General features: G+C 46.3%; 1 protein-coding gene across 4 annotated transcripts in view; it reads right to left on the reverse strand.

Moving 5' to 3' along the window:
• The window catches only part of PLPP4 (phospholipid phosphatase 4), a 118,478-nt gene that overhangs the window by 77,665 nt on the left and 15,877 nt on the right, over positions 1–24,936 (reverse strand). The window contains exon 1 of one of the 4 annotated variants that reach the window (XM_077877414.1): positions 5,275–5,410. The exons of 2 other annotated variants lie outside the window; for them this stretch is intronic. Coding sequence is in view for 1 of the 2 variants with exons in the window: in XM_077877412.1 (XP_077733538.1) it covers positions 2,207–2,316 (110 nt within the window). In the remaining variant the exon portion in view is untranslated. Of the gene's footprint in view, positions 1–2,206; positions 2,694–5,274; positions 5,411–24,936 lie in introns of those variants that run through there. One more of the 4 variants, XM_077877412.1, reaches the window with a different exon arrangement.

Here is a 24,936-nt window from a genome sequence, read left to right on the forward strand (position 1 = left end):
TTTTATGCTGGGCAATTCTCTCTTTAATTCATGTGAAAATCATCCTTAGGCTGGGTTCCTATTTTCTTTCTCTCTCCCTCTCTCTCTCTCTCTCTCCTCTTTCCTTCTCTTGGTGGCCGGTCCTGTTTTCGCAGCTCAGCCTGACTTTAAGCAGCCTGCAATACCTGCTTACATAGGAAGGAGTACAGTAGGGGACAGATGGTGGATCACGTTTGCCGACCATTTATTCACTCAACAAATACTGAGTGCCTACGATGTGCCTGGTATTGCCCTATGAGCCCTGGGGAGTAAAACACACACAGTCCCCACTCTTGCAGAGATTACAGGCAAGGAACCCTAAATGCCAACTAGCTGGGGAATGAGATGTCGAGGTCTTCAGTCACAAGTATCAGAGTGCTGTCTCCCCAGATCGCCAGCCCACTCTGTTTTAGGAGATGTCAGGTTAGGAGTGTTCCAGTAGCTGGACCCATGAGATGGCCCCTAGTCTAGAGCAGCTTACGAGGACTCTGACTCCCTAGGAATGTTATGGGATGTATTTCTATCACCGTTCACATGTGGAATGCACCAACAGATTCAGCCCACAGTTAGGAACCCAGAAGAATGGCCCTTGACATCTTGACATCACACCAGCAAGGAGCAGGGATGCCTCTGTCCCCCATGCCTCCTCTAACTCAAAGTCAAGTTCTCAAAGCCCCAGAATCTCTCCATCATCTTCTAAAAACTCCACAGATTTGTCAATGATCTTTAAGTCATGGACCTTGATGACATACCTTTTTCAAGATAAGGTTAACGCTTCAGTCACATACTAGACACAGCTTTCTACCTCCTTTTCTCCCAACCAGAAATAACACAAGATTGTAATGAAAGATGAACCTAACCACACCATTAAACTTGGTGCAAATCCTTGCTTTGGCATTTGCCAGATGGGTGGCTCAAGAAAAGTCACTTAACCTCTCTGAGACTCCGTATCTTACCCCCATCCCCAAGGATGGCCATACCTTCCTGGGCTATAATAATACTGCTAACATTAACAGTAAGAAAAGTTGGGGTCTGGCACAGTGTCTGGGCACTGAAGGCCTCAATCAAACGTGGCTGCTCTTCCTGCAGCATGGACATGAACAGTGCTGAGGACATGATGTGGGTCTGAGAAGGACTCCCCACCCCCTTATGCCCAACCTGTGGGCAGTGAGTTGCAGGCGGGGGGAAGAGTGTCAGACAGGATGTCAACAACTGCCACTCATCCCTCGGCCATTCTGTGAGCGAACAATGGCCCAGGCAGTCACTTCTGAACCTTGTAATGTGAAGGAGGGAAAAACAAGACTCGTGATAAAGAAGTTTTCCAGGCAAGAGCATAAAGTAAAGCCTGTTTCTTAATTGAACTATTGACTTGTCCTCCCTAGTGGGCCTCTCCTGTACAAGAGGGGAAACGCTTACAAATGGACCCTGGAGGCAGTCAGTAGACAGGCAGCTGCTCCACTCCTGGCAGGGAGGAGGTGGATCAGATTTACCGTTAGCCCTGGGGCAAGGGGTAAGATGAGGCTACAGAGAGAGCATGACGATGAATGATCTCTGTGACCCAGAAGTCAGGGACCTGCCCCTGCACAGCCTTCTCCTGAGATGGGTCATTGGCCACCCCCAAAGACAAGAGGAACAATTTTCATAGAAATAATGAGTTATGACATTTGGAGCCATCTTGTGCCATGCCCTTGACTTAAGTGCTTTCGAACATTGCTCGTTTACTCTTCATAAGAGCACTGGGAGATAGAAATTGCTCTTATTCCCATTTTAGAGATGGGGACACTGAGACTACAAGGCAAAGAGGTCTCTTGCCTACGTCATCACAACTCTAGGTGCCAGGGAATGTCTACCATCCCACGTGCTCCTCAGCAGGTACTTGGGAACTTTAAGGAAAAATCATGCAGATACTCGCACGCACATGCAGCGCCCACCAGTGTAATGGCATCTGCAATTATTTTAATAAGAGCTATCATTTCCCACAATTAGAAATACAGCCTTACTCTTGGGAAAGGCAACATGGTGAAGCCTGAGATCGATTCTTGCAGAGAGCAGTTTGATGTTTGCTGTGAAGGAGCAAAGCGAAGATACGAGAGCAGCGAAGCCCCCAGGAGTTGCTCCCGCCTACCCCCTCCTCCCTGACCCCTCAGAGAAGCAGGTACCCCCCGCAGCAAAGCCACCTGCCACTCACCTGCTTGGGGAGAACCGCAGCCAGGTGGCCAGCCCCGGACCAGGTGAGGAACGGCTCGCAGAGCCCCTGCCCCATTCTGGGGACCCTCTCTCTTCTGTGCAGCTTCTCATCACAAAGGATGAGAAGGCGGGTTTAGTGGGGGTGACTGCCACCTGGGGCCGAGACACAGGCAGAGCCTGGCTCTGGTCCTCACACCCTTCCAACTCTGTGGGCACAGATTCTGGAGGGGCAGCCAGGGCTGGATTTCCTCTCTCCCTTACTGGCACAGTGACCTCGGGCAAGGCACTTCCCTTCCTGGGCCTTGGTTTCCTTACCCTGCCAAGGAATGCCGACAAGACCCCCTCCCTGTTGTACTGGGCTGGTACGGATACTGAACAGGGTCCTGATGTGAAGCACCCGCCTGGGAGGGCACAGGCCTATGTTGTTGCCCTGCGGGAGAAAGCCTAAAATTACAGCCCAATATTGTGTCCTGCCCTGACACCTGAAACTGCACTGACTTCAAACAGCCTGACCACAAGCTCCCTGCCCCACTCCACTCCCACAGGAAACGTCCCCCCACCAAACAACCCTCCTTATCAAGGGACCAGGTGTGATTTCTGTTTATCCTTCCTTGAGCATTGGGTTTCAGTCCCCTCCCAGCCCAGGAACAGGCCAGTCACATCCTTCCACAGGAACCAAGGACACCCCAGCCTCTTACTACACAGCCGACCTCCCACAGGCCCTGTCGATTCACTCTGCCCTGCTCCTAGCTCTGCACAGCAGGCAATGTCCTCCTCCCCTGCTGTGAGCCTCTGTGACTAATAAACTGCATCCATCTCTTTGTCTCATCTTAGGTGTCATATATGGCCACCCCTATAACCCCAGGGTAGGAATCCCTCCTCTCCAAAGGGGTGAAGACGGGGTATCAGAGCATTTACCTCTTGGCTAAGCCCTCCTGAACACAATGGGATGGGACCGTGGTGGAAATATGTGGGCCAAGCCTGGAGATGTCATCAATCTACCCAGCTCCAGGAAGGAAGAAATAGGACCAAGAGGAGGCAGCATGGATCAAATGTAGCCACCGACCCAAAGACTACCAGCTCTCCTTTAGCTTCTAGAAACATGGCCCTATCCTGCCTCCCCTACCTGTGGGCCCCAGTACTGGGACCACAGACACCTGTGTGCCTCTGACACATGCTACAAGAAATACACGGCACCTCCACGGAGCATCCTTCCCAAACATGTATATTCTGAACCTAATCAAGTCTTTGGCTCCAAGTTCCAGCTTATAGGAAACACAGGGGCAGAGAAACAAGTCAAATGCCCTCAAGCAAATAATTAGACAAGTCCAGGAATAAAACCAGAGAGAACGTTCCAGATTACAAGAATCTGAAGAGACAAAACAACCAAATGTAACACACATTTGAATGGATCTTGGGTCAAAAAAATTTAAAAAGCTGTTAAAAAGAAACTGAGGATGACTAGGGCAACACAGGGACTGTAACAAACCAGGTATCCGGTGATCGTAAGGAAATGTTCCCAATTTCCTTTATTTTACTGTGGTAAGGACATAGGTAGATGAATGCCTTATTTTTAGATGTATTTCGGGAGCTCAGGATAATCATCTGTCTTCTCAAATAGTTCAGAAAATCATACATAAACCACATAAACACAGAAATAAAGCAAATAGGGTAAAATGGTCATTGCTACATCTAAGTGGAGTGGATGGGGGATCATTTCACAGTTTCAGCTTTTCTGTATATTTGAAATTGTCCAGGATGAGAGGCTGGCATAGAGAGGTCCAGGAGCAGGAACCCCCAACGTGGAGGGAAATAGGGGAGAAGGTAACATAGCAATGAAAATACAGTGTCGGCAGAGCTGTGGAGTTGAGAAGCCTGGGTCCTACCTTTGCCGCTTACAACCTGTGTGACCCTGGGCAACTTACACCTCCTCTCTGAGCCCTGGGTGCCTCCTCTGGAAGCGGAGAGGACCACACCACCCGCCTTCAGGGCCGCGGAGATGCCCTCTGCCCCAGATCATCTCCTGCCACAACAGCATGTTCACACCACCGCACAGAACAGGCAGGACACACCCAAACCCGCCGGCAACGGGGCACGGGCACATGGAAGTACACTCTGCAGAAGCACAACGCTCAAAACTGCGTGCACCACCCCAGAGGTCCAAACATTTCATCCAAGTTTCTGAACATTCCTGCTGAGGATGCCTTCCCTCTGGAAGTCAACAGAAGTCAGAAAACATCTCAATTGTCTGAACTCAAACAGAAAATCCTGGTCTGCATAAACGCAGCCTGCGAAAGCCAATACCTGAGGTCCAGCTGGGGCTTCATGACCTGGGACAAGCGGCTGAAGCCCCCTCCCCATCCATAAAATGGGCAGAAGTGTAGTGAGAATTTGGGATCACAGCTGGGGTTCATGAGAAGCTCTCAGCTGGCATTAACATTATTAATCATTGAAAAACTCCAGATTTTAAAAAAAAAACAAACCCAGGCCTAAAAATGTGCATACCACAGAAGAATGTGTGAACCTTCTCTGGATCCTGATTCAAAGACATCAGGTGTTAATTTGATCAGAGTTTACAAATGGTATTGTGCTCTTGGGGGGCTGGTTCAGGGTTTTTTTGTTTTGTTGTTGGTGGTGTTTTTTTAAGTTCTCATTGGTTAAGGTTTTTGAAGTGTTGGCATACGAAATGATGTCATGTCTGGGCTTTGCTTTGGAATACCCCACCAACAAAGGGAAAGGAGGAACAGGTGAAATCAGAGTGGGGTAACTGGTGGGGGGTATTTGACAATTTCCACCACAAAAAGAGTTTTTTAAAAATTATTTTGCTAAAAAAATAAAATAATAATAAATAAAATAAAATAATAAAATGATTTTGCTCATTGAATCAAAAGATACTTACAAAATTAAGTGTTTTATCAGCCAAAGCAACTGATGCTCTTGGAAAGTATCATTTCAGTCAAGTGCAACAATGGAAAGAATAATGAAAAGTCAGCAAGAAGAGAGATGAGGGAAAAGGTCAGGTCCTTCACAAAAGGAGTTTCCTTCCAAAACCTAGGCTTCTAGACCTACCTGAAAACCTCAGGTTAAGGTGTCCCAGAGCCCGAGGCAGTGAGGAGTCCTCTCCCTGGCTCAGAGGCTGCCCAGACTGGATGCCTCGAAAGCAGGAGCTTAATAACTAGGGTGGTGACTGGCTAGTGACAGTGAGTCATGGGTGATGGGTGACTATGGGTAGAGCCAGGTCGTTGAGCTTGCGACTCCAGGAAACATGTGGAATCTGCCTCCCTCTGGCTGCAGGGCTTCGTGGAGCTCAGAACCCAGCCCACCTCGCCCTCCCCTGGCAAAGCTCTCCCCTTGGGCCAGACACATCTCCTAGCAGAAAATGTTGCTGCAGGGACCCCCCACACTGCGTCTGAGCCACAAGCAAACAAGAGCCACTCCAAAGAAAAAGAAAAAACTAAACTAAAAAAAAAAAAAAAAAAAAAAAAAAAAAACTAGTAAAAGAAGAGGGAGGAAAGTATGTATTTCTTTGCTCAGAGACCTCAGTCTCCAATTAAGCTTTGACTCTAGAATGCCCAGTGAAGCATTCACTCCTGGATTAAGTAAGTCTTTAGGAATTGAGCCAGAGCTTAAAGCACTCTGGAGCACTCTCCATACCCACGCCCGCACCAGGCCACATAAGGATCCCAGTACACACTGAGCAGAGTTCTGGGGCAGAACAGAATGCCACTCAACACTCAGGACAAAACACGGTGAAGACAGAACGTAATTTCAAGGAGCTTCTGAGCTGTAATTTTAATTAAAACGCATCAGCCAGAGAGCACTTGTTCCAAACAGGGGCCCTCGAAGTGCCTTTGAGATCTTCCTCCCTTATCACCTCATATGAATTCCCCTCGTGTCAGCAGCGGTGCAGGGTGGCAGGAAACCTTTCTTACCCCAGTGCTCGGCAGATATCAGCAAAGCTCTGACCTGAACAAAGCCCCTGACCATTTTCTCCATGACCTGTTTTTCCATGTTCTAGAATGTTCTTCAGTTGGGCTGGTAGGTGAGAGGAGGCACATTCGTGAGCTGGAACAGCCACAAACTGGAAGGCTAAGGGCTGAGGACAGCCATGATCTGATGGGAGGTTGACGGCCTGGGGCCAGGTCAGGGTGGAGAACATGTGGGTGTGAGACAAGATGCTGGGGTACACGTGCCCTTGGCATGACAACCTGCTCATGCAGGTTGAGATCTGGGGAAGGCACACAATCCCCCTCCACCCTGAGGAATGGCCAGGCCTGTGGTTTTTAAGCAGATAAAGAACCTTCATGTTTGCCCCTAGTCTTTTGCTCTCTGTATTGTCACTGTTTCCCTGGCCACCTGCGCTGCAAACCCTCAAATCCTTAATGCAGAGTCACACTGACACATGGGCCTGCGGACCTGGGCTTGACCTAGCACATATCTATGCTGGTTTCTGTGGCCCCAACGATGGCCAGCTCCTAAGCCAAGGACCAAGCAATCGCTGCCTGTTGGTATGACTGGGCTCCATGGTCAGATCAATCTGCTCACTCGAAATCTTCCTGACGGGAGGACCAACAATAGCTGGATCATCATCACTGCTGCAAAGATTCAGTGGCTTCGGGCTGAAAGTAAGGGTCACAGCACAACACCGGCTCCAAGAGGACACTAAGGATTCTAATCAGCTTTTGATCAGAGCCTGGCACATGGTAAGTGTTCGCTACACACCTGTTGCATCAAGACAAAACAAATCCGCGGCAGCTGTTTCAATAAAGACCCAATCTTCTGCCTCATGGAATCTTCAAAGAGAGGCTGGCAGTTGGCTGCCCTTGGACAAAACTTGTGGCTACATTTGGTTTAGGCTTCTCAGTGTTTTTTTAAAAAATGTATAATTCATTGGGACACCTGGGTTGCTCAGTGGTTGAGCGTCTGCGTTTGGCTCAGATCATGATCCCGGGGTCCTGGGATCAAGTCTCTCATTGGGCTCCCCGCAGGGAGCCTGCTTCTCCCTCTGCCTATGTCTCTACCTCTCTCTGTGTGTCTCTCATGAATAAATAAATAAAATGTTTTAAAAAAATGTATGATCCATGCCCAATGTTTAAAAAACCAGGAGCTCTTATAACAAAATCTGAATTTCCGGCTTCTGAAGAATTTGGTCTGGCAATCTCAGGCCTACATCCCTCCAGGGCAATGCACTGATGAAGGAGCTAAGAAGGAGCTGCTCCCTTGGGAGCACAAAGTCCCACCCAGGGTCCAGCCACCCCCACTGTGTCTTTGAGTCCCCCAGCTCGACTATGCAATGTGACACCTGTGCTCGTCTCTGTGGCTGCTGTAGGCTGACTGCTGGCTAGCTCCGGACTGGGGGCACTTAATCTCCAGGAACCCCCTAGTCTCTAGGACCCCCCACTCTATGAGGCCAGCACTCCCAGTGGACAAGTGCACCTCCCTCTTCTCAAGGAGCCTGGCTTTGTGGGGTGCTCCTCTGCCAAGTGGTTAGGACTAATTGGTCCACAGCAGGTGTGCATTTAGCTATTCCCCACCCCCAACACGACCATCAGCACCACTCTCCTGCTGAAAGACCGATTTCCAAACCTTGCTCTCTCTGTCCCAAGCGACAGCATGACCCCAGCCCCCTGCACTGCTGAGAATGGGGTTTGATACGTCACAGACTGTCTGAATGGCTCCTTGGTAACACAGTAAATGGGATGCTGGCTTCAGAGACACCCAGAGGGAAAGAAGGGGAGAGAGGAAGCAGATTGAGGAAGGATGAGTCAGCCAGTCACTTTCTGAGTGCTTCCTACTAGCCAGGAGCCTGCTGGACACGTGTTTCACCTTCCCTCAGTCACTTCTTATAATGAAAAAGTAGGCACTACCATCCCCATTGCCCAGAGAGGGAAACTGAGGCTCAGAGAGGCTCCTTGACCTGCCCAAGTGCATTAGGCAGGACAAGCAACCAAACTAAACTGAAGCTCAAGCTCAGGTCTTCTGATCATAATCTGAGCTACTTCCACTGCCCCTGTTTCTGGAAGTGTGGGCTAAAGCATCCTGAGGTAGAAGCAAAACCACGAGTGGGCTGCAGACAACTCCACTAAGTGCAGGGAGCACCAGGAGGACCCCAGTTGGCACTAGTTAGCAGCAGCCAAGACCAAGAATCAAAAGACCTGATTAGATTGTCATTGTAGGAAAATCTCTCCCTCAATGGCATTTCTTCTTTATCAGTAAAATGGAAATCTATTTATCTATTCATCCATTTGTCTGCAGTAGAGCAGAGCAGTCAAATGAAAAACACAGATTCTGAAACACATCTGTGGGCTTGACCTTGGCCAAATCACTTTACTTCTGTGAGCCTCAGTTTCTCATTTGTAAAAGGATTATCATCAATGAGATGACTGACACAGAGTAAGCAAAGCCAATAAATGCTAGGCTTTACTACTCATTCATTCATTCATGCAGCCACACATTCAACAAGTATCGATATCCTGCCTACTGAGGAGGTTTTGTGACCCATTCAAAAGGGGCTAGTGTTGGCCCTGGGCTCCTGGGCACCATCCTCCTGTTCTCTGATTCCTCCCCATGCTCAGTTTCTCTTGCTCAAGCTTCTCTCCTTCCCTCCAGCCCCTTCATGAATAATGTTGGTCCCAGGAGGGTGTCCCAGGACTTGGGATCTTCTGGAGTGGGGACCAAATATGTTCACAGGACCATGCCAGCCCAACTCTGGTCTTTCCAAATTAACATCTCCACCCCTAACACCTGCACTCCCATGTTCACTGCAGCGTTCTCTACAATAGCCAAAATATGGGAACAACCCTAGGTGTCTAATAATGGATGGATGGATAAAGAAGATGTGAGATATATATATATGTGTATACACACACACACACACACACACAATGGAATACTACTCAGCCATAAGAAAGAAGGACATCTGTTACTTATGACAATATGGGTGGACCTTGAGGGCATTATGCTAAGTGAAATAAGTCAGACACAGAAAGACAAATACTGTATGATTTCACTCATGTGGAATCTAAACAAGTCACATTCATAGAAATGGAGACTAGAATGGTGGTTACCAAGGGCTGGAGGTGGGGGGTGGGAGAAATGGGGAGATGGTCATCATCAAGGGGTAGCAACTTCCAGCTATCAGATGAGTAAGTTCGAGAGATCTAACGTACAGCATGGTGATTATAGTTAATAATACTGTATTACACACTTGAAATTTACTAATTTACTAAGATAGATCTTCAATGTTCTTACCACAAAAAAGATACACTAATTATGTGATGATGCAGGTGTTAGCTACTGCTATAGAATCATTTCTCAACATACAAGTGTATCAGATCAACATACTATGTACCTTAAATTTCTACACTGTTTTATGTCAATTATATGTCAATAAAGCTAGAAAAAAAACTGAGTATAAAGATCAAGTAATACCAGGAAAGGAGGCTAACAGTATGCTGCTAAGGAAACCAACTGTTGCTTATCTGCCTTAAATGATTCCCCAAGTCCTTTAACTGGTTATTTTATAAGTGGTATCATGCATCTTTAAATGAATCAGTACCCGTGCAACTGGGTAATATTACCAAATCAGACTGAGGGGTGTGGGAGGGGAGGTACGTGAGGGGATGGCATGATGGGGGGATGGGGTGACTGGGTGATGGGCATTAAGGAGGGCATTCAATGTAATGAGCACTAGGTTCTTGCAATTGATGAATCACTAAATTCTACCTCTGAAACTAATAATACCTTACATGTTCAGTAAATGAATTTAAATAAATTTTTTAAAAAGAAATGCAATACACAGAAAAAAAAAAATATCCCCTTGTAAAATACCCAAGGTGTATCTAAATCACCATATACATAATCAGCAGCAGAGATGGTACCTACTTTTCACCAGTATCCATAATTGCTTTGTTTAAAAACATAACAATAGAACTCCCTGGCTGTCTCTAAAACATAGCAAATCAAAAGCAGAAGGGTTGTTCTTGCCATTCTCAACCTGTTGGGCAGCCAGCTGGACTCGTCGGAGAGGCTTCCCCAGAATCTGCAGTCATTACTGGAAGGCCTTAATTGGCTTTCGGGATTTTGCACAGCGCTGCAAACTTGGGTAATCGAGTTTGGGGAAAAGTGTAATCATGCTGATTTATCCACAATTATCTCCCCCTATTATCCTCCTTGTTACCCCATTCTGCAATTACTTGCATGGAAAATTTTTATGTAATATAGACATGCAGAGGAAAGCAGCAGATCCCCTGAATCCTACAGCAAACAAGAGGCTCGGCTCTTCCCAAAGAGCCTGGGCTCCTACAGGAGATGGCCCCCTGCAGGCTCATCTCAAGACAGGTAGTGTAAAGGAGGTGCAAATGCCCAATGAGACTCTGCTCCAAAGCTAGTGCTCCTCGAATGCTACACTCACTTGGAAACTCACAATTATCACACTGCAGGTGAGGATTCACTCCCTGTCAGGTCAACGAGTAGACACGGCTGACCACCAGCAAGTGAGTGCATTCCAAAGCAAGACAAAAAGCAACAGCAAAAAACTTATCCACTGATGGTTGTTACTGGCACTGACACTTGAATTCCCATGCCCGTGCCTATATCAATAGTAATTTAAAATATCATAATACCTGGCATTCTTGAGTCACACATTGCTACATGTACTACGTATCTCTTCAACCTCACAAAACTAATATTCCCTCCATTTTACAGATGGTCCAACTGAGGCTCTCAGAGGACACACAGTATCCAGGCAGCCAGATCTCAGAGCCACGTCTTCGTGCCTTCAGAGCCTGTGCTCATACTCAGTAGGTGGTCCTGCCTCATCAAGAGGAAGGTAGAGACAGAGGGATCTATGTTCACATTGAAGGATCCCCTGATCTTTTTAAAGGAGGATTTGGGAATCAGGGAGAGAACTTTAAAGCAATTGAAAGATAGCCACTCGCTTTTGGAAGCTGGGACCATCTTGATTGGAGGCTGTTGGCAGTGCCTATAGGGAAGTTTGCACATGGAGGCCCTGCCCTCAGCTGGGCACCAGAATGCCTCCTGACCTTTCGGGTGGCACCTGTGTCTGTAAGCCTCAGTTTCTCCATTTGTGAAATGCTTGGGTGGCCTCTAAGCAATACCATTTAATGACTCCTAGGGTTTGAAGGGCTTATTTATTTTTTTTAAGATTATTTATTTATTCAAGAGACACACAGAGAGAGGCAGAGACATAGGCAGAGGGAAAAGCAGGCTCCCTGCAGGGAGTCTGATGTGGGACTCAATCCTGGACCTGCAGGGAGCCCAATGTGGGACTCGATCCTGGACCCCGAGATCACATCCTGAGCCAAAGGTACACGCTAATCTGCTGAGCCACCCAGGCGTCCCAGGGAGAAGCAGACTCCCCTCTAAGCAGGAAGCCTGATGTGGGGTTCAATCCCAGGACTCTGAAATCCTGACCTGAGCCGAAGGTAGATGCTTAACTGACTGAGCCACCCAGGCGCTCCTTGAAGGGTTTCTAATGCGAGAACAGAGCAGAGCAAGAAGGTCCTGGGGCATCACTTCTCAACCGCCAGCCGCACATCACATTCACTTGAGAAGCTTTTTTAAAATATCGGTGCCCTGCCCCTGCCCCAGGCCAATCAAACTCGAATCTCTGGGCATCCAGGGTGGGACACCCCTGCTCTGGAGCTGCTCTGCAAGGAAGAGAAAGGCAGGAGTCACCCAGAGGTCAACGGGACACTTCTCCTTTCACATCTTTTCTCTTTATGTGGATTTTCCCTTTGGTTTTGATCTTCCCTGTTGTTGCTTCCCTGCGAATGAATCAATATGGTCCTTTTTAAAATGTGACAGGGAGCGCAGTTTCCGATACTAAAAAACGTGCTTGTTTAGTGTTCCACCCACGAATCCTTCTATTTTATGGGGAGTCCCCTCTGAAGGCCTCATTAGTTGTGAGCTAAGCCAGCAGAGCTCTCGCAGCGTCCTGGGCTGAGATCAGCCTGGGCCAGCAGCAGGTCCCTAAGCCTTGGGGCCCACTCCCAATGGGCAGCATCAAGAAGGGTCTGGATTTGAAAAGAGAGACACCACTCCAGCCCTGAACTCAGAGGCACAACTCGCGAGCAGGTGCAAAGAGTTTAATATCCATTGAGCTTAAAGTGGTGCCGGGCACAAGGATCCAGAGTGCACAAGGTGCAGCCCATGTCCTGAAATCCAGCTGCATTAGTTTCCTATTGCTGTTGTAACAGACTGTCACAAACTTAGTGGCTTTATACAACAACTAGCTCTAGAGGCCAAAAGTCTGATGTAGGGGGAGCCTGGGTGGCTCAGTTGGTTCAGCCTCTGACTCTGTTTCGGCTCAGGTCATGATCTCAGGGTTATGAGACGGAGTCCTGGGTCCAGCTCTGGGCTCAGTGCAGAATCTGCTTTAGATTCTTTCTCCCTCACCACCACCCCATCCCCCGCCCCGCAACACCACCACTTGCATGCACTCTTTCTCTCTAAAGTAAATAAATAAAATCTTAAAAAAAAAAAAACCTGATGCAACGTCTCACTGGGCTCAGATCAAAGTGCCAGCAGGGCTGCATGTCTTTCTGGAAGCTCCAGGGGAGAATCCACTTCTTACCTTTCCCAACTTCTAGAGGTCTCCCTCATTCTTTGACTCGTGACCCCCTTCCAACTTCACAGGCAGCAACAACAGGTCTGGAACTGTCTGCCCTACATCTCTCTAGCCCCGGCTTCCACCTCCTCCTCTTCCACTTTCAAAGACCCATGTGATTAGACTGATCACACCTGGTTATCCAGGATAACCTCCCCATCTCCAGGTGAGCTGATGAGCAACCTTAGTTACTTCTGCAACCTGAAATCCCCTTGCCACATAAGGTAACACATCTGCAGATGCCAGGGGCTAGGAGGTGGATGTCCCTGCGGGATACTCCTCTGCCACACGCTGGCCACTTACGGTGACCAGCTGTGATGACATACTGCTAGGGGAAGGGAAAATCCTCGGCTCTCCTATTTTGTTGTTGTTGTTGTTGTTTACATTATGTGCAAACATTCATAGGAAAAGAAGAGAGATGGGGAGACAATCCCCAAAGTGTCAACACTGGTTCCATCTGTTCAGTCACCATGGCGTCACACTTGTACACTTTCCTGCGCGACACTTACTACCATACAGATACCAGCCGACTCTGGGGAGCCCGCCAGGCTGGAAGCTGTGTGAGCACAGAGCCCATGTCTGTCTTTCTCCCTCCACCCCAGACTGACAGTGATGACCACAGCGGACACTGATGGAGGACTCGGTGCGCCAGCACATCCCGAGTATTTTACGTGTATTAACCTGGTCAGTCCTCACAAGGCCCCACACAGGTCGGCCTTATTTTAAGGTCCACTGTTTGCACCTGAGCCAACTCCTGCAGCCCTCCTCGCTCAGAGCCACCCCAGGACCTTAGAAAAGTTGCTGGCACTTTCACCTGCTTCTGCCGATGGAGGCCAGCACCAACTCCGTGTCCTGAGCTCAAATGAGAATTTCTGATTTATCCCATTTCGAACCTGGATGAAGATGAGGCCGAGTCCTGGCAGGAAGCACCCCGCCCCCCTGAGGGAAGGGGGGAGCAAGGCTCTGTTCCCAGTCAGTGCCACCAGACCGCTCTGCAGGCTGGAGTCCCCTTGGCAGGGAGCAAGGGTGCAGGGAACCAGGACAGCCAGGACACGGATGGGGACATGGACAGTGATGGGGAACAGCGGCACCTGCCTCACTGTCCTTCAGCAGTGAGGACTTCGGAGCCATGTGGCTCTACACTGGAATGTAACCTGCAACTTGGGAGCTGTGATCCTGGGGGTGCCGCTCGCCCAGTCTGAGCCTTGCTTGGGGAGCACGGTGTCTAAGCAGTGGGGACCAGATGATGTGAGGATGGTCACTGGCCCCACAGCCTGGAATCCACGGCCTGGCCAATCCACATCGCTACCATTCCTGTGATTTTCTCACTTGGTTCCAGCCACATGGGCTTCCCCGAGGGTCCCTGAACTAGCCAAGCACATTCCCATATCGGGATGTTGTCCCTGCCATTCCTTCTACCTGGAATGTTCCTCTCAGACACCTGCAAGGCTCACTCTTCACATGCTTCAAGTCTCCACTCACATAGCACCTTGTCAGACAGGTGTTCTCAACCATTTCCACAGAAGACATAGCAACATCCCATTGTAAACCAAGTCCTCTTTCTTCTCTTCAGCTGCATCTTTTTGGATTGTTCATCACCATCCAACAGACTATATTTTTATTTGTACGCTTATTTACTTTCCCACCCAGACTGACATACAAGCTTGATGGAGGCAAAGACTTTACCAGTCTTGTCGCTGCTATGTCTCCAGGGTCCAGAGTCCTGCCTGAAGTCTAACAGAGGTTCAAAAGAATTTGCTGAGGAATGACGTTCCCTTTCCATAATTTCAGAGAAAAAAAAGATATATTTACTGATATCCCTTCCAACAAATGGTCTGTAATCATATTTCTGGCTACAAGAGAGAGTTGTGGGAAATGAGTTAGGGGTCATTCACTCATACTCACACACACACACACACACACCAGACAACCAGGTTGTATAAGCACAGCTAAGATGACCAAGGGCAAAGAGGCCTGGATACGGCCCCCACCCAGGCTGCGTGAGGCCAGGAGAGTTTGACGATTTGATTCTGTCCCTTCCCTCACTCTGACATCTATAAGGCAGAAAAGCTCCCCAAGCTCCATGGGTGTGGGCATTTGAAGTCAGTTGGTTTTCGTGGAAATGCTCAGCTCATCCAGACAACAGATTTCTAACAACCGTGACCACAGGCAACACAGCTGAGAACCTGAGAGCAGATGGAACATTAGCTGCCTTTTGTCAAGTGGGCCTCTGCGTCAAGTGCTCTACAGAACTGGAGACTAAGTCCACATTTCACAGCTGAGGTGCAGAGAGCTTAAGTGATTGGATGTGGGTCCTATAGCCAGTTAAGCAGCAGCAGGAACTCAAACCCATGGCTGTCTGACTTCCAGCCTGTGAGCTCTTCCCCTCAACCCCACACCACCTCAAGGCCTGCAGAGGACCAGTGTCTGCGTGTTAATGCAGATGAGCTGGGCCACTTGCCAACCAGGGAGAAGAAGGGACCCCACCACCAGAGTCCCAGGTACACTGAGGCACTGACCGGTCAGCTCCCTCCCCCAAAGCAGACATAGGAGGCAGACAGGGCCTCTACAACGCAGGCACAAAGTTCCCAGCCACTGACTTCCTATACTTACAGACACCACAATAGCTGCTGCTAAACACCAAGACAGCAGAATATAACCTTGGTGGCCCCTAGAGTAGGAACAGACTTTAGTTATCAGATGCTTACTGGCTAGCTTGGAAGAAGTCTGTGTCGTCTGTCCCACACAGATAGCAGGAACACTAAACTCCACTGGGAGGCGGGGGTGGGGGGTGGTACTGGTATACAAAGTGCCTGGCAGCCAGGGAAAGCCCAGCAGGGTTTGCAGTTGATGCCCTGGCTGTTATGATCACTAACTTCCAACTCCTCCCCATCCAGCATTCACCCTTTCCAGTTAATTGGTGACTCCCACCAAGATAGCAGTCGAATATGGTTGAAGAGCTCCACTTGTGGAATGACTGGGTGGTTCAGTGGTTGAGCATCTGTCTTCAGTTCAGGGCATGATCCCGGGGTCCTGGGATCGAGTTTTGCATTGGGCTTCCCACGAGGTACCTGCTTCTCCCTCTGCTTGTGTTTCTGCCTCTCTCTGTGTCTCTCATGAACAAATAAATAAAATCTTAAAAAAAAAAAAAAAAGATCTCCACTTGTTTTAAAGCTCTTTCATTCAAGGAACTGTATCATCCTTTCCTCCTGACATCCCCTATGCTGCCTTGGAACCCCCAGGACAGTCTATGCCCTCCTTCCTTAGTGGTCCATACCTGGGCATGGCCCAGCTAAGCATCCACAATTCCATCACCTGTTCCCGACAGCTCAGGGTCAGCAAACCTGTCTCTGGCTGGCAGCAAGAGGGGTACAAGATCCAATGGTGTGGGCCCAGAATCTTACCCGGTACTCTGAGAGTGGTCATACTGCTGATCAAGGTATCCACTGGGCATTTATTGTGGGTCAGTCACAGGGTAACTGCTCAGAGAGGAGCATCTAATAAGGCAGACACAGGCCGTGTGAGTCCTTGGTCCAAAGCAGAAGATGGACAATCAGATAGACAACAGTCCCATGGTTTGGTGAGCACTGTAATGGGAGAGAAGGGGTGCTGTCCATCTTGCAGGCTTGGGGGAAGCCTCCCAGAGAAAGTAAGAGCTCAGTTGTGGCGTGGAAACTAGTACAGGTTGAGAGAGAGTGTGGGACAGGGATGCTGGGAGAAATGCTCCAGGAAGGAAGTGCTGTGGGGCCATTTACCATCCTCTAGTTCTGGAGGTCCTACTGCTACCAGTAGCATGAGGAATAATTAATTTTAAGAAACATATAAGGCATAATTTATTTTTAAAAGTAGTATCTAGGAAGCCCACAGGCCTTACTTGGTCCTTTGCACACAAACTGCCTTTGAGCCAGGCCTCTCCCGTCACTGGCAGCTGCTGCTGGCTCTGCCGAAGTGAGCTGCAAGACTTCACATGTAATCCTGTTAGGGTTTACCTTGTTAGTTTCAGACTCATCGTTCCTGCCAAGATTTTTATGAATCTTGATTCTATTATCCTACATATTAGACTTCCATCCCAGTTTTGTGTCATCCGCAAATTTGATAAGCCTGCTGTCTAGGTCTTTATCCAAGTTGCTGATAAAACCTTGGACAGAGGAGGTCAGATTCAGAGTCCTGAGGCATGGGCCTTGACAGCATCCTCCAGCTGTGCCCCGGATGCAGAGCCAGTGCCAGCACTCTCTGGATGAGCTACTTGTTCAACCTCTAACTACTATAGTAGCCAGATGATGTAGTCTCCAGCTGTACCCAAGGGAGACACAAACTCAGTAACAAGAATTGTAATACCTCACTCATCCAAAACTTATCAACATCATCCCTCTATAAGAACCAGTGAGCAATTTTAAAAACCCTAGCATGCCCCATACTCAAGCATTTAAACACAGGAGACCTATTTAGACCCTCAAGCTAAATCTATTCACTTTTATTTTACACACAGTTCTAATAAGACAGCTATCTCCTTTCAAGGCCCCTTGCAGAATAGCAGCTACAAATTATAGAAACACACCTTGCTTTAAGTAAACATACAGTCTATAGACAGTAAACTATAAGAAACAAACCACATTAGTTAAAAACCCCAGTTAGTGCATGAGAAAGGTGCCCCACACCTTAGCTCAACAAAAGAAATCACAGGACCACTTGAGGGCCATTGGTTACCAGCAATAAATTAAGTTACGTTTGTCATCTTTTGTTTTAGGATAAAGGTAACGACTTTTTTTTTTTTACAAAAATGCATAATTTGAGTTATTAGCAAACACGATTTCATTCAGCAAACGTGTCCTGCACACCAAGATGCACAGACTGGAAATGGAGGAAGGATGGAAAGGCCCTGCCGTAGAGCAGTGACCCCAACAGGCAAGATTCCTGCATTTACGGGGCTTAACATGCTAAGTAGGGACCGATAATAAACAAGGATGCCAATAAAGAATGGACCACATTATTTCAGATTAAAATAAGTGCATTCAAAAACTAAAGCAGGGGATATGATAATGCAACAGAATGGAGAGTGGGACATTGAACAAAATGTTCAGTAAAGGTTTCTCCAGCAAGGGACATTTGGGCAGGGAGGTTGAGAAGAACCAGCCAGATCAGGCACTGCAAGGAGGAACATAAACTGGCACAAACCCTCTGCCCTTTGGCAGAATTAGTGGGGGAAAACCCTTGGGCCCAGGAATTCTTCATCCAGGAATTAAGTCGAAGAAAATAATCAGAGATGTGCACAGCAACACATGAGCCAGAATCTTCAACATAGTGTTGTTTCCAACAACCCAAACCCAGAGACAGCCTAGTAATGTCCAACACCAGCAAGCTGACTGTATCAAACTATTTGCCTTAATTTAATGGACTGTGTTGCAGCTGTAGGGGATCTGAGATCTTCCCTGGGATTCCTCTGACAAAAGACGGGTCAATAAGAGAAAGACAAACAGGAAGTTATTAACATGTATCCTACATGTTTACATATGAGAGATACCCAAGGAAAAATGAGTAACTCTAAGCAGTGGCTTAGAACTCCAGCTTGTACAGCATCCTCAGTAAAGAACAATAAATTTGTGGAGAAACCAAAGGACAAAGGAAAAGAGTTCTAGCACTTCCAAGGGTGGCAAACTGTGCGAGGGTCAATATATGAGAGGAAACTAATGATACATAAAAGCGAATTGGTGAAGTTTGTAATATGGATTCCTCCAGTGCTATATCCAGACTGAGAAGGTCCGAAGTTATCTCCAGTGACCAATTTCTGTCCTTCCTGGTACAGAGGAGACGGGGGACGCTCTTGAAAATTTAGGCAAAGCAGGGGAAGGCAGAGAGCTTTCCTCTGCCTCCTCTCAACTGTCTTCAACTCAAAATAATCCTTATGCCAAAGTGGCATATTTTGCAGAGTCTATTCTGCCAACCTTCACAGCTTTTACAAAAGCAAGTTGGGGATGAATATTTATTGGCATAGGGAGATACTGAGGGTGTAATGCTAAATGGAAAAGTCAGGCTACAAAGCTGTATTTCAGATAAGGCATAACTTTTGTGCATGTTATGGCAGAAGAGGAGAAAAAAAAACTTAAAGAATACAAACAAAAATGTTAACTGTGGTTTTCTTTGGCTAGTAGGATCATAAATAATTTCACTTTCTTCCCATGTTTCTCTCTGTATTGTAGAAGTTTCCTGCCCTGAGCCTACATTTGTTTTATAATCTTAAAACATAAGTAAACATTAAAAAAAGAAAAAATTCTAGCAGAGATAGCTTTCTCAAAAGCTATGATTCTGGAAGAGGTAAACTTTGGCTCAGAGGTCACATAGCCATGCAAAACAGCCCATGCCTTAGGAAGAGGTGGGAAGCGACTAAGTGTGGGGTCTATGCCTGGGGAAATGAGCCTGACCCCACAGAAGACCCCCCCACAAGAAGGTCGTGGACAGTCCACTCTGGACATGGGCCCTGAAGGGAGCAGAGATCTAGGAGACCACTGTGTGTGCCGAGATATTTAATCAAACACACACATGACCACACTAACACACTGTCACCTTTGCCACTTCCCTGCTTAGTGCTAGCCTGCACAGCCTCTAAATGACAGAGCCCAATGGAAATGGTCAGGAGTCACCTTTCCTGGGTACCTGACAGAGCCACGAATCCAAAGGGCATCTCAATGCAGCACCTGGACTTTTCCTCATTGCATTTCTTCCTGGGAAGGAAAAGTTGTCCAACTTGAGTGACCCATGGCCTCCTATGACTTCTCTGAGATTCTCTGTACTTCTAAAGGGCAAGCCTTGACCTCTGTCTTCCTGTATGCAGGCCCAAGTGATCCCAACTGGAAGAATTCCTTCCTACCATAGACGCAGTGTCAGCTGTAGTGAGGTGACTTCAGCAAAAGCTCAATATTTCCCAAGTATCTACTATGTGCCAGACATACCAGGGATGTGAGGGACAGTGGTGAACACAAAAGTGAAAGCCCTCCTCTCAAGAAGCTCACAGTGGAGGCAGTAAATGCTTCCATAAGCCAAAGCCACACAGAGAAATTAGACCTGGACTCATTTATGTCTGATAGTGGTTTGTACTTAGGACTTGACTCCATTCTGTGTGAACCTGGCTCACTCCAGAATGAGACTTGCTTTCTGATTTCCCACTGTAGGTAGGGGCTCATGTTTTCCAACACAGCCGTCAGGAAAACCCAACCAGAGTGGTTTTTTAAAACACCTCAGAAACAAACAAACAGACAATGGGAACACTTCCTTCTGGAATACAACCTTCACAAAGTTCTGTTCTCTTCTTTTTTTCAAACTTGAAATAATTAAACTTAATCCAAAAAGTAGTCAGCCTACCTTTAGATTCTCTGAAAGGGAAAATGAAAGCCCTCAGGCAGTAATTCTAGGTGCTGACAAAGCAGCAGCGAAATTTCTTAAAACACTGTTCTCCTGGATTAATTCAAAGCAGGCAGTTCACGTTCTTGAGAGGAAAATGAAAACCATGATTCACATTTTAGGCATAAAGTACACAGATAATTAATCAAGCTTCATCCAAGGCTCTTGATGCTTTTTATGTTGGCTATTCTAATGCAGCACTGTTTTCCAACATTGCCTGCTGACATCCAGAGAGACGTTTTACTGGTTCAAGAAAGAAACAATTATGGCAAACTAAAACAAGTTTACCTTATAAACATGTGGATCTCACAGGCAAGATGAGGTCAAGGTAACAAGAAAACCATTGGGATGAAACGTGCCAAGAAAAATACTTTTTGCTCTGAAAATGGGACAAGAAGGGTAGGGAAATTTCTAGATGAAGACCAGCCATTATGACGATGATGGCTTACACTGACAGCATGCTCCCTGCCTGCCAGGCACCACCCTGCCAGAATTTATTCCCTGACAGTTTCCAGTAGGTACTATTTTTATCCCCACTTTGCAGATTTGTAAACTGAGAAAGGAGAGGTTGAAGTAATCCAGAGGTAGAGGCAGCATCTGATGCCAGGCAGTCTGGATCCAGATCCTGAGATCCCTGGCATGAGGCTCAACTGCTTCTGACCATGGGTTTGTTATGACCAAGATCCATGACAGGTGCAGCACACAGGAGGCCAGTGTGCAGGTGGCTGCAGACAAAGCTATCGTCTTACCCAGACCCAGCAAGAGAGCAATGGAAACAAAGAGCTACCAGAACTGGGAAAGCCTGAACGCCCATTTCACCTGTGCCACCTATTGGCAAATGACCACAGACAGATCACAGACCCTGCCCTGTAGTTCCCCACCCAAAAAGTGAGAGTTAGTAGCATTCATTTCATGCTGGTGTTGTAAGGACTAGATGAACTAATTCCAGGCAAAGCATAATAAGAACCTCACCTGGATGCACTATGAGAATTTAGGATTGTTAGTATTGTATTTCCACAAAGTAATAAAACTGCACTTCTTTTAAATATCCTAAATTTTGACTCTTCTGCTAATTTACATAGAGAACTCTCCAGGTCATCCAAAACAGTGATGTGGAACAATAATAGGTAGACTATATTTTGCAAAACCAATTTGACAATGAAAAATGTAGTCAGTGAAATTATTAGACTGTGCTGTTCTCAGGTTAGCTCTGTTGAATTTTTTTTTTTTGCGAAAGTAAATATACTTTCTGATGTTGAATAATATATTTTGTAATACCTTCATTAATGAGGTCACTCTGATTTTAGGCATGAATTTTTCACTTTTTACATTTTCTTAAAATGAATTAAATGTGCTTATGAAAAAAAAGAACCTCACCTGGTACAGAGTAAGCATCCAAAAAGAAAGAAGCTATTACTCCTGGAAAAGCATTTCTAAGGGTAGACCCCAAGGCTAGAGAGCCAGCAGCAAAGTGTGCACAGAGGAGGGCACAGCTGGCCTGAGGCAAAGCTGCTCCCAGAGGTCCTCACTCCATTTTGTGTCACATCTCTGAGCACTGCCACTCTATTGTACCCTCGTAACTCCTGGCAAGTCATCCTGCACTGCCAATTCTCCATGCCAGAAAGACTGGCCCTGCTGCACCCTGCTCTCCAAAGACCCTGCCATCCACTGGTGACATGACCTGGGCTAGTAAGGCAGGCATGTGCCCTTCTTCATCTCATGTTTCTGGGCCTGGCTCAGTATGGGACACAATCAATTAGGACACAATCAATCAAAACATATCTATGGCTGCAGAAGTGAAGAAATGGGGGTGATTTCTACACCATCTTAAGTAAGGGGACTAGAGTCTCCATCCCTATGTAATCCACTTCTGCTCCCAAGACAAAGGAACAGGACCAAGAAAGTGATGTGTCACCATCTGCAGACACTATATTCAGAGTGTAGGTATTCTCAGTGTGATGAGTGGTGCCCTCCAGCTTTTAAAGCTGGACTTTATTAAAAAAAAAAAAAAACTTCAGAAACAGCCACCCCTGAACTTTAGGTTCACCCCTTTTTCTAATACTTAAAATAAAGTCATAGGAGATTTCAGGTCAGAGAGACCACGGGGAAAGGACAGACTTGAAGGCATGAGCCCATCACCATGGGCTCTGGGCCCGTGGACACATCTCCCCCATATGTACCACAGAAGTGTGATAAATTCATGAAGGGGAACTGTCAGGACTTCCTTTCTTCCAGCTTTACTGAGATCTAATTGACACTGTGTATGCTTAAGGTACACGATGTGTTGGTTTGATACACTTATATTCTGCAAAATGATTACTGCTATAGCATTAATTAACACCTCCATCATGGCACTGAACCATCATTTCTTTTTTGTGGTGAGAAGATTTAAGATTTACTCTCTTAGCTACTTTCAAATACATAATACAGTATTGTTAATTATAACCACTGTGCCGTACATTGGATTTCTAGAACTCATTCATCTGATACCTGGACTTGGTAGAGAAAATGAGGAGACATTGGCCAAAGGACTTCCTTTTGAGCAAGAATTTGTCTGGATAAAAAGCAGCTCTCCTCACCAGCTGCCCTACAGAGGCTGTTTAGAAAAACACCTGCATTCAAATGATCCCAACAGGATGGGGAATAGACAGCCCAAATGTGCAAAACTGATGCCTCAGGAGGAGCAAAGGAAGTCACCTGCCACAGAGCCTGTGGGGCCAGGAGTCAAGAGACTGAGGTTCTAGGCTCAGTTCTGCCCCTGAACAATAAGGAAGATCTGAGTAAGGCCCTCTGGGAGACAACACAGAGAAAGATAGATGAGACAATGCCTAGAGCCAGGTCAGGTCAGATACTGGGCATAATATAATTCACTCAGTGTGCCTTCTGGTAAAATGTCAATGTTCCATTTGCTCAGTATGTATCAATCCCCTTCATGACCATGATTTCACTGGGGTTGTCAGGGTCATTCCATTATCAGAAAGCCACACTACCAATCCCTTCCCTTCCCATCCACACCCAAATCTGCTACGAATAATTCCAACTCATAAAATACTCAATTTAAATTTTTCACAGAAAGCACTTTCATCTCACTTATTAACAGTGTGACACTGGACATGTTCTTTAACATCTCTAAGCCTTGGTTTTCTCACCTAAAAATATGAGGAATTATAAATTTCTATCTCACAGGGCTGTGTGAAGGCTTAAGGAATAAAGTGCCACACCACACTGCCTGGCATACACTAAGTGCTCAATAAACATTAGCTGTCATCATCATCATCATCATCATCATCATACCCATATCCAAACCACCCCAGTTTGCTACTTTCATCAAACAGTAGGAGGACGTTTTGTGTTAGGGAAAAAAAATCAAAGCAAGGCATCTATGTTTCGTGTTATTTTTCACGACTAAGTGTTCATATTTTTAAAGTCCAGTTTAAAGAGGTGGTAGAGAGGGAGGTGGGCAGGGGGTGGGGGTGACTGGGTGACAGGCACTGAGAGGGGCACTTGATGGGATGAGCACTGGGTGTTATTCCATATGTTGGCAAAGTGAACACCAATAAAAAATAAATAAATAAAAATAAAGTCCAGTTTAATACATTCTCATTACATGACTAAAAATTTTTTCATTGGTCCACAAAACTAAATTAAAGGACAACACATTAAGGAACCAAGTATTTCCATCATTAAATCAAAAGATAAATGTGGGTCTTCCAAAGAACTCTATCATCAGTATTATATATATTCATTCAGGGCTGATATGTTCAGGCAAGATAACCCAGAAAAGTAAATTCTGAGCCAAGTCTTGGAAAATAGGTAGGATTTTAGATAGGCAAAAAAGAAGCCACCTGAATGATGATACGGAAAACCACAAAAATATTCATGGGTAAAAGTGAGAGTCAATGGAATTTTTAAAATATAATTCTACATATTAAAAAACATAAACATTGTGTCTAAGAAAAATTTGCAAAAATTTTTTAGAGACATCTGGTTCAAGATGGCTGATTGAACCCATTCATTTTGTATCTCTTCCCTCTCAAAAAAATCACCATTGAAAAGAAAGAAAACATAAGAAATCTATAGCCAGGCTGATAAGCCTTAAAGGGTACCAATTAGAAAGTAGAAGGTTGGGGGGTAACTATGAAAAATAGAAAGCAGATAGAAATAAAATACTAAATAATGCAACAAAGGTGAAACATCCCTGAAAAGGAGTTTAGTCAAGGAAGAGACCCAAAATTCTGTGTACAAATCCCTTTCAAATTATTGGCTACCTCAGACATTGCAATGTGCAGGACAAGACTCCAAGGACCCCACTGGAAAGCAACAGCTATAGTCTAAAAGTGAAGCAGAAATTTCAGCAGCTAGCCACTGCCAGGAGACAGAGTTTGGACTTGAAGTTTTTCCAAGTTAGACTTTCTACTGAAACCTCAGAAGACTCAAACCACGGTAATAAAAAGCACATCCCAGAACTAAAAGATGCACCCTAGGAGCAAAGGCAAAATTAAGACAAACTTACACAAACATAGCCTAGAACCAAGTTTGTAAGGATGAAGGTGACCCAACAGTAAATTAACTTCCTGCAAGAACAAAATTCAACATTCTTTAGCAGACAATAGTGTTCTAGCTTCTGTAAAATGTATGATTCATAATGTCCAATGTGCAATAAAAACCTACTACACATGCAAAGGAAGCACTAAAATATGGCCCAC

This window comes from Canis aureus, chromosome 29 (assembly GCF_053574225.1).
Source record: "Canis aureus isolate CA01 chromosome 29, VMU_Caureus_v.1.0, whole genome shotgun sequence".
Lineage (NCBI taxonomy): Eukaryota > Metazoa > Chordata > Mammalia > Carnivora > Canidae > Canis > Canis aureus.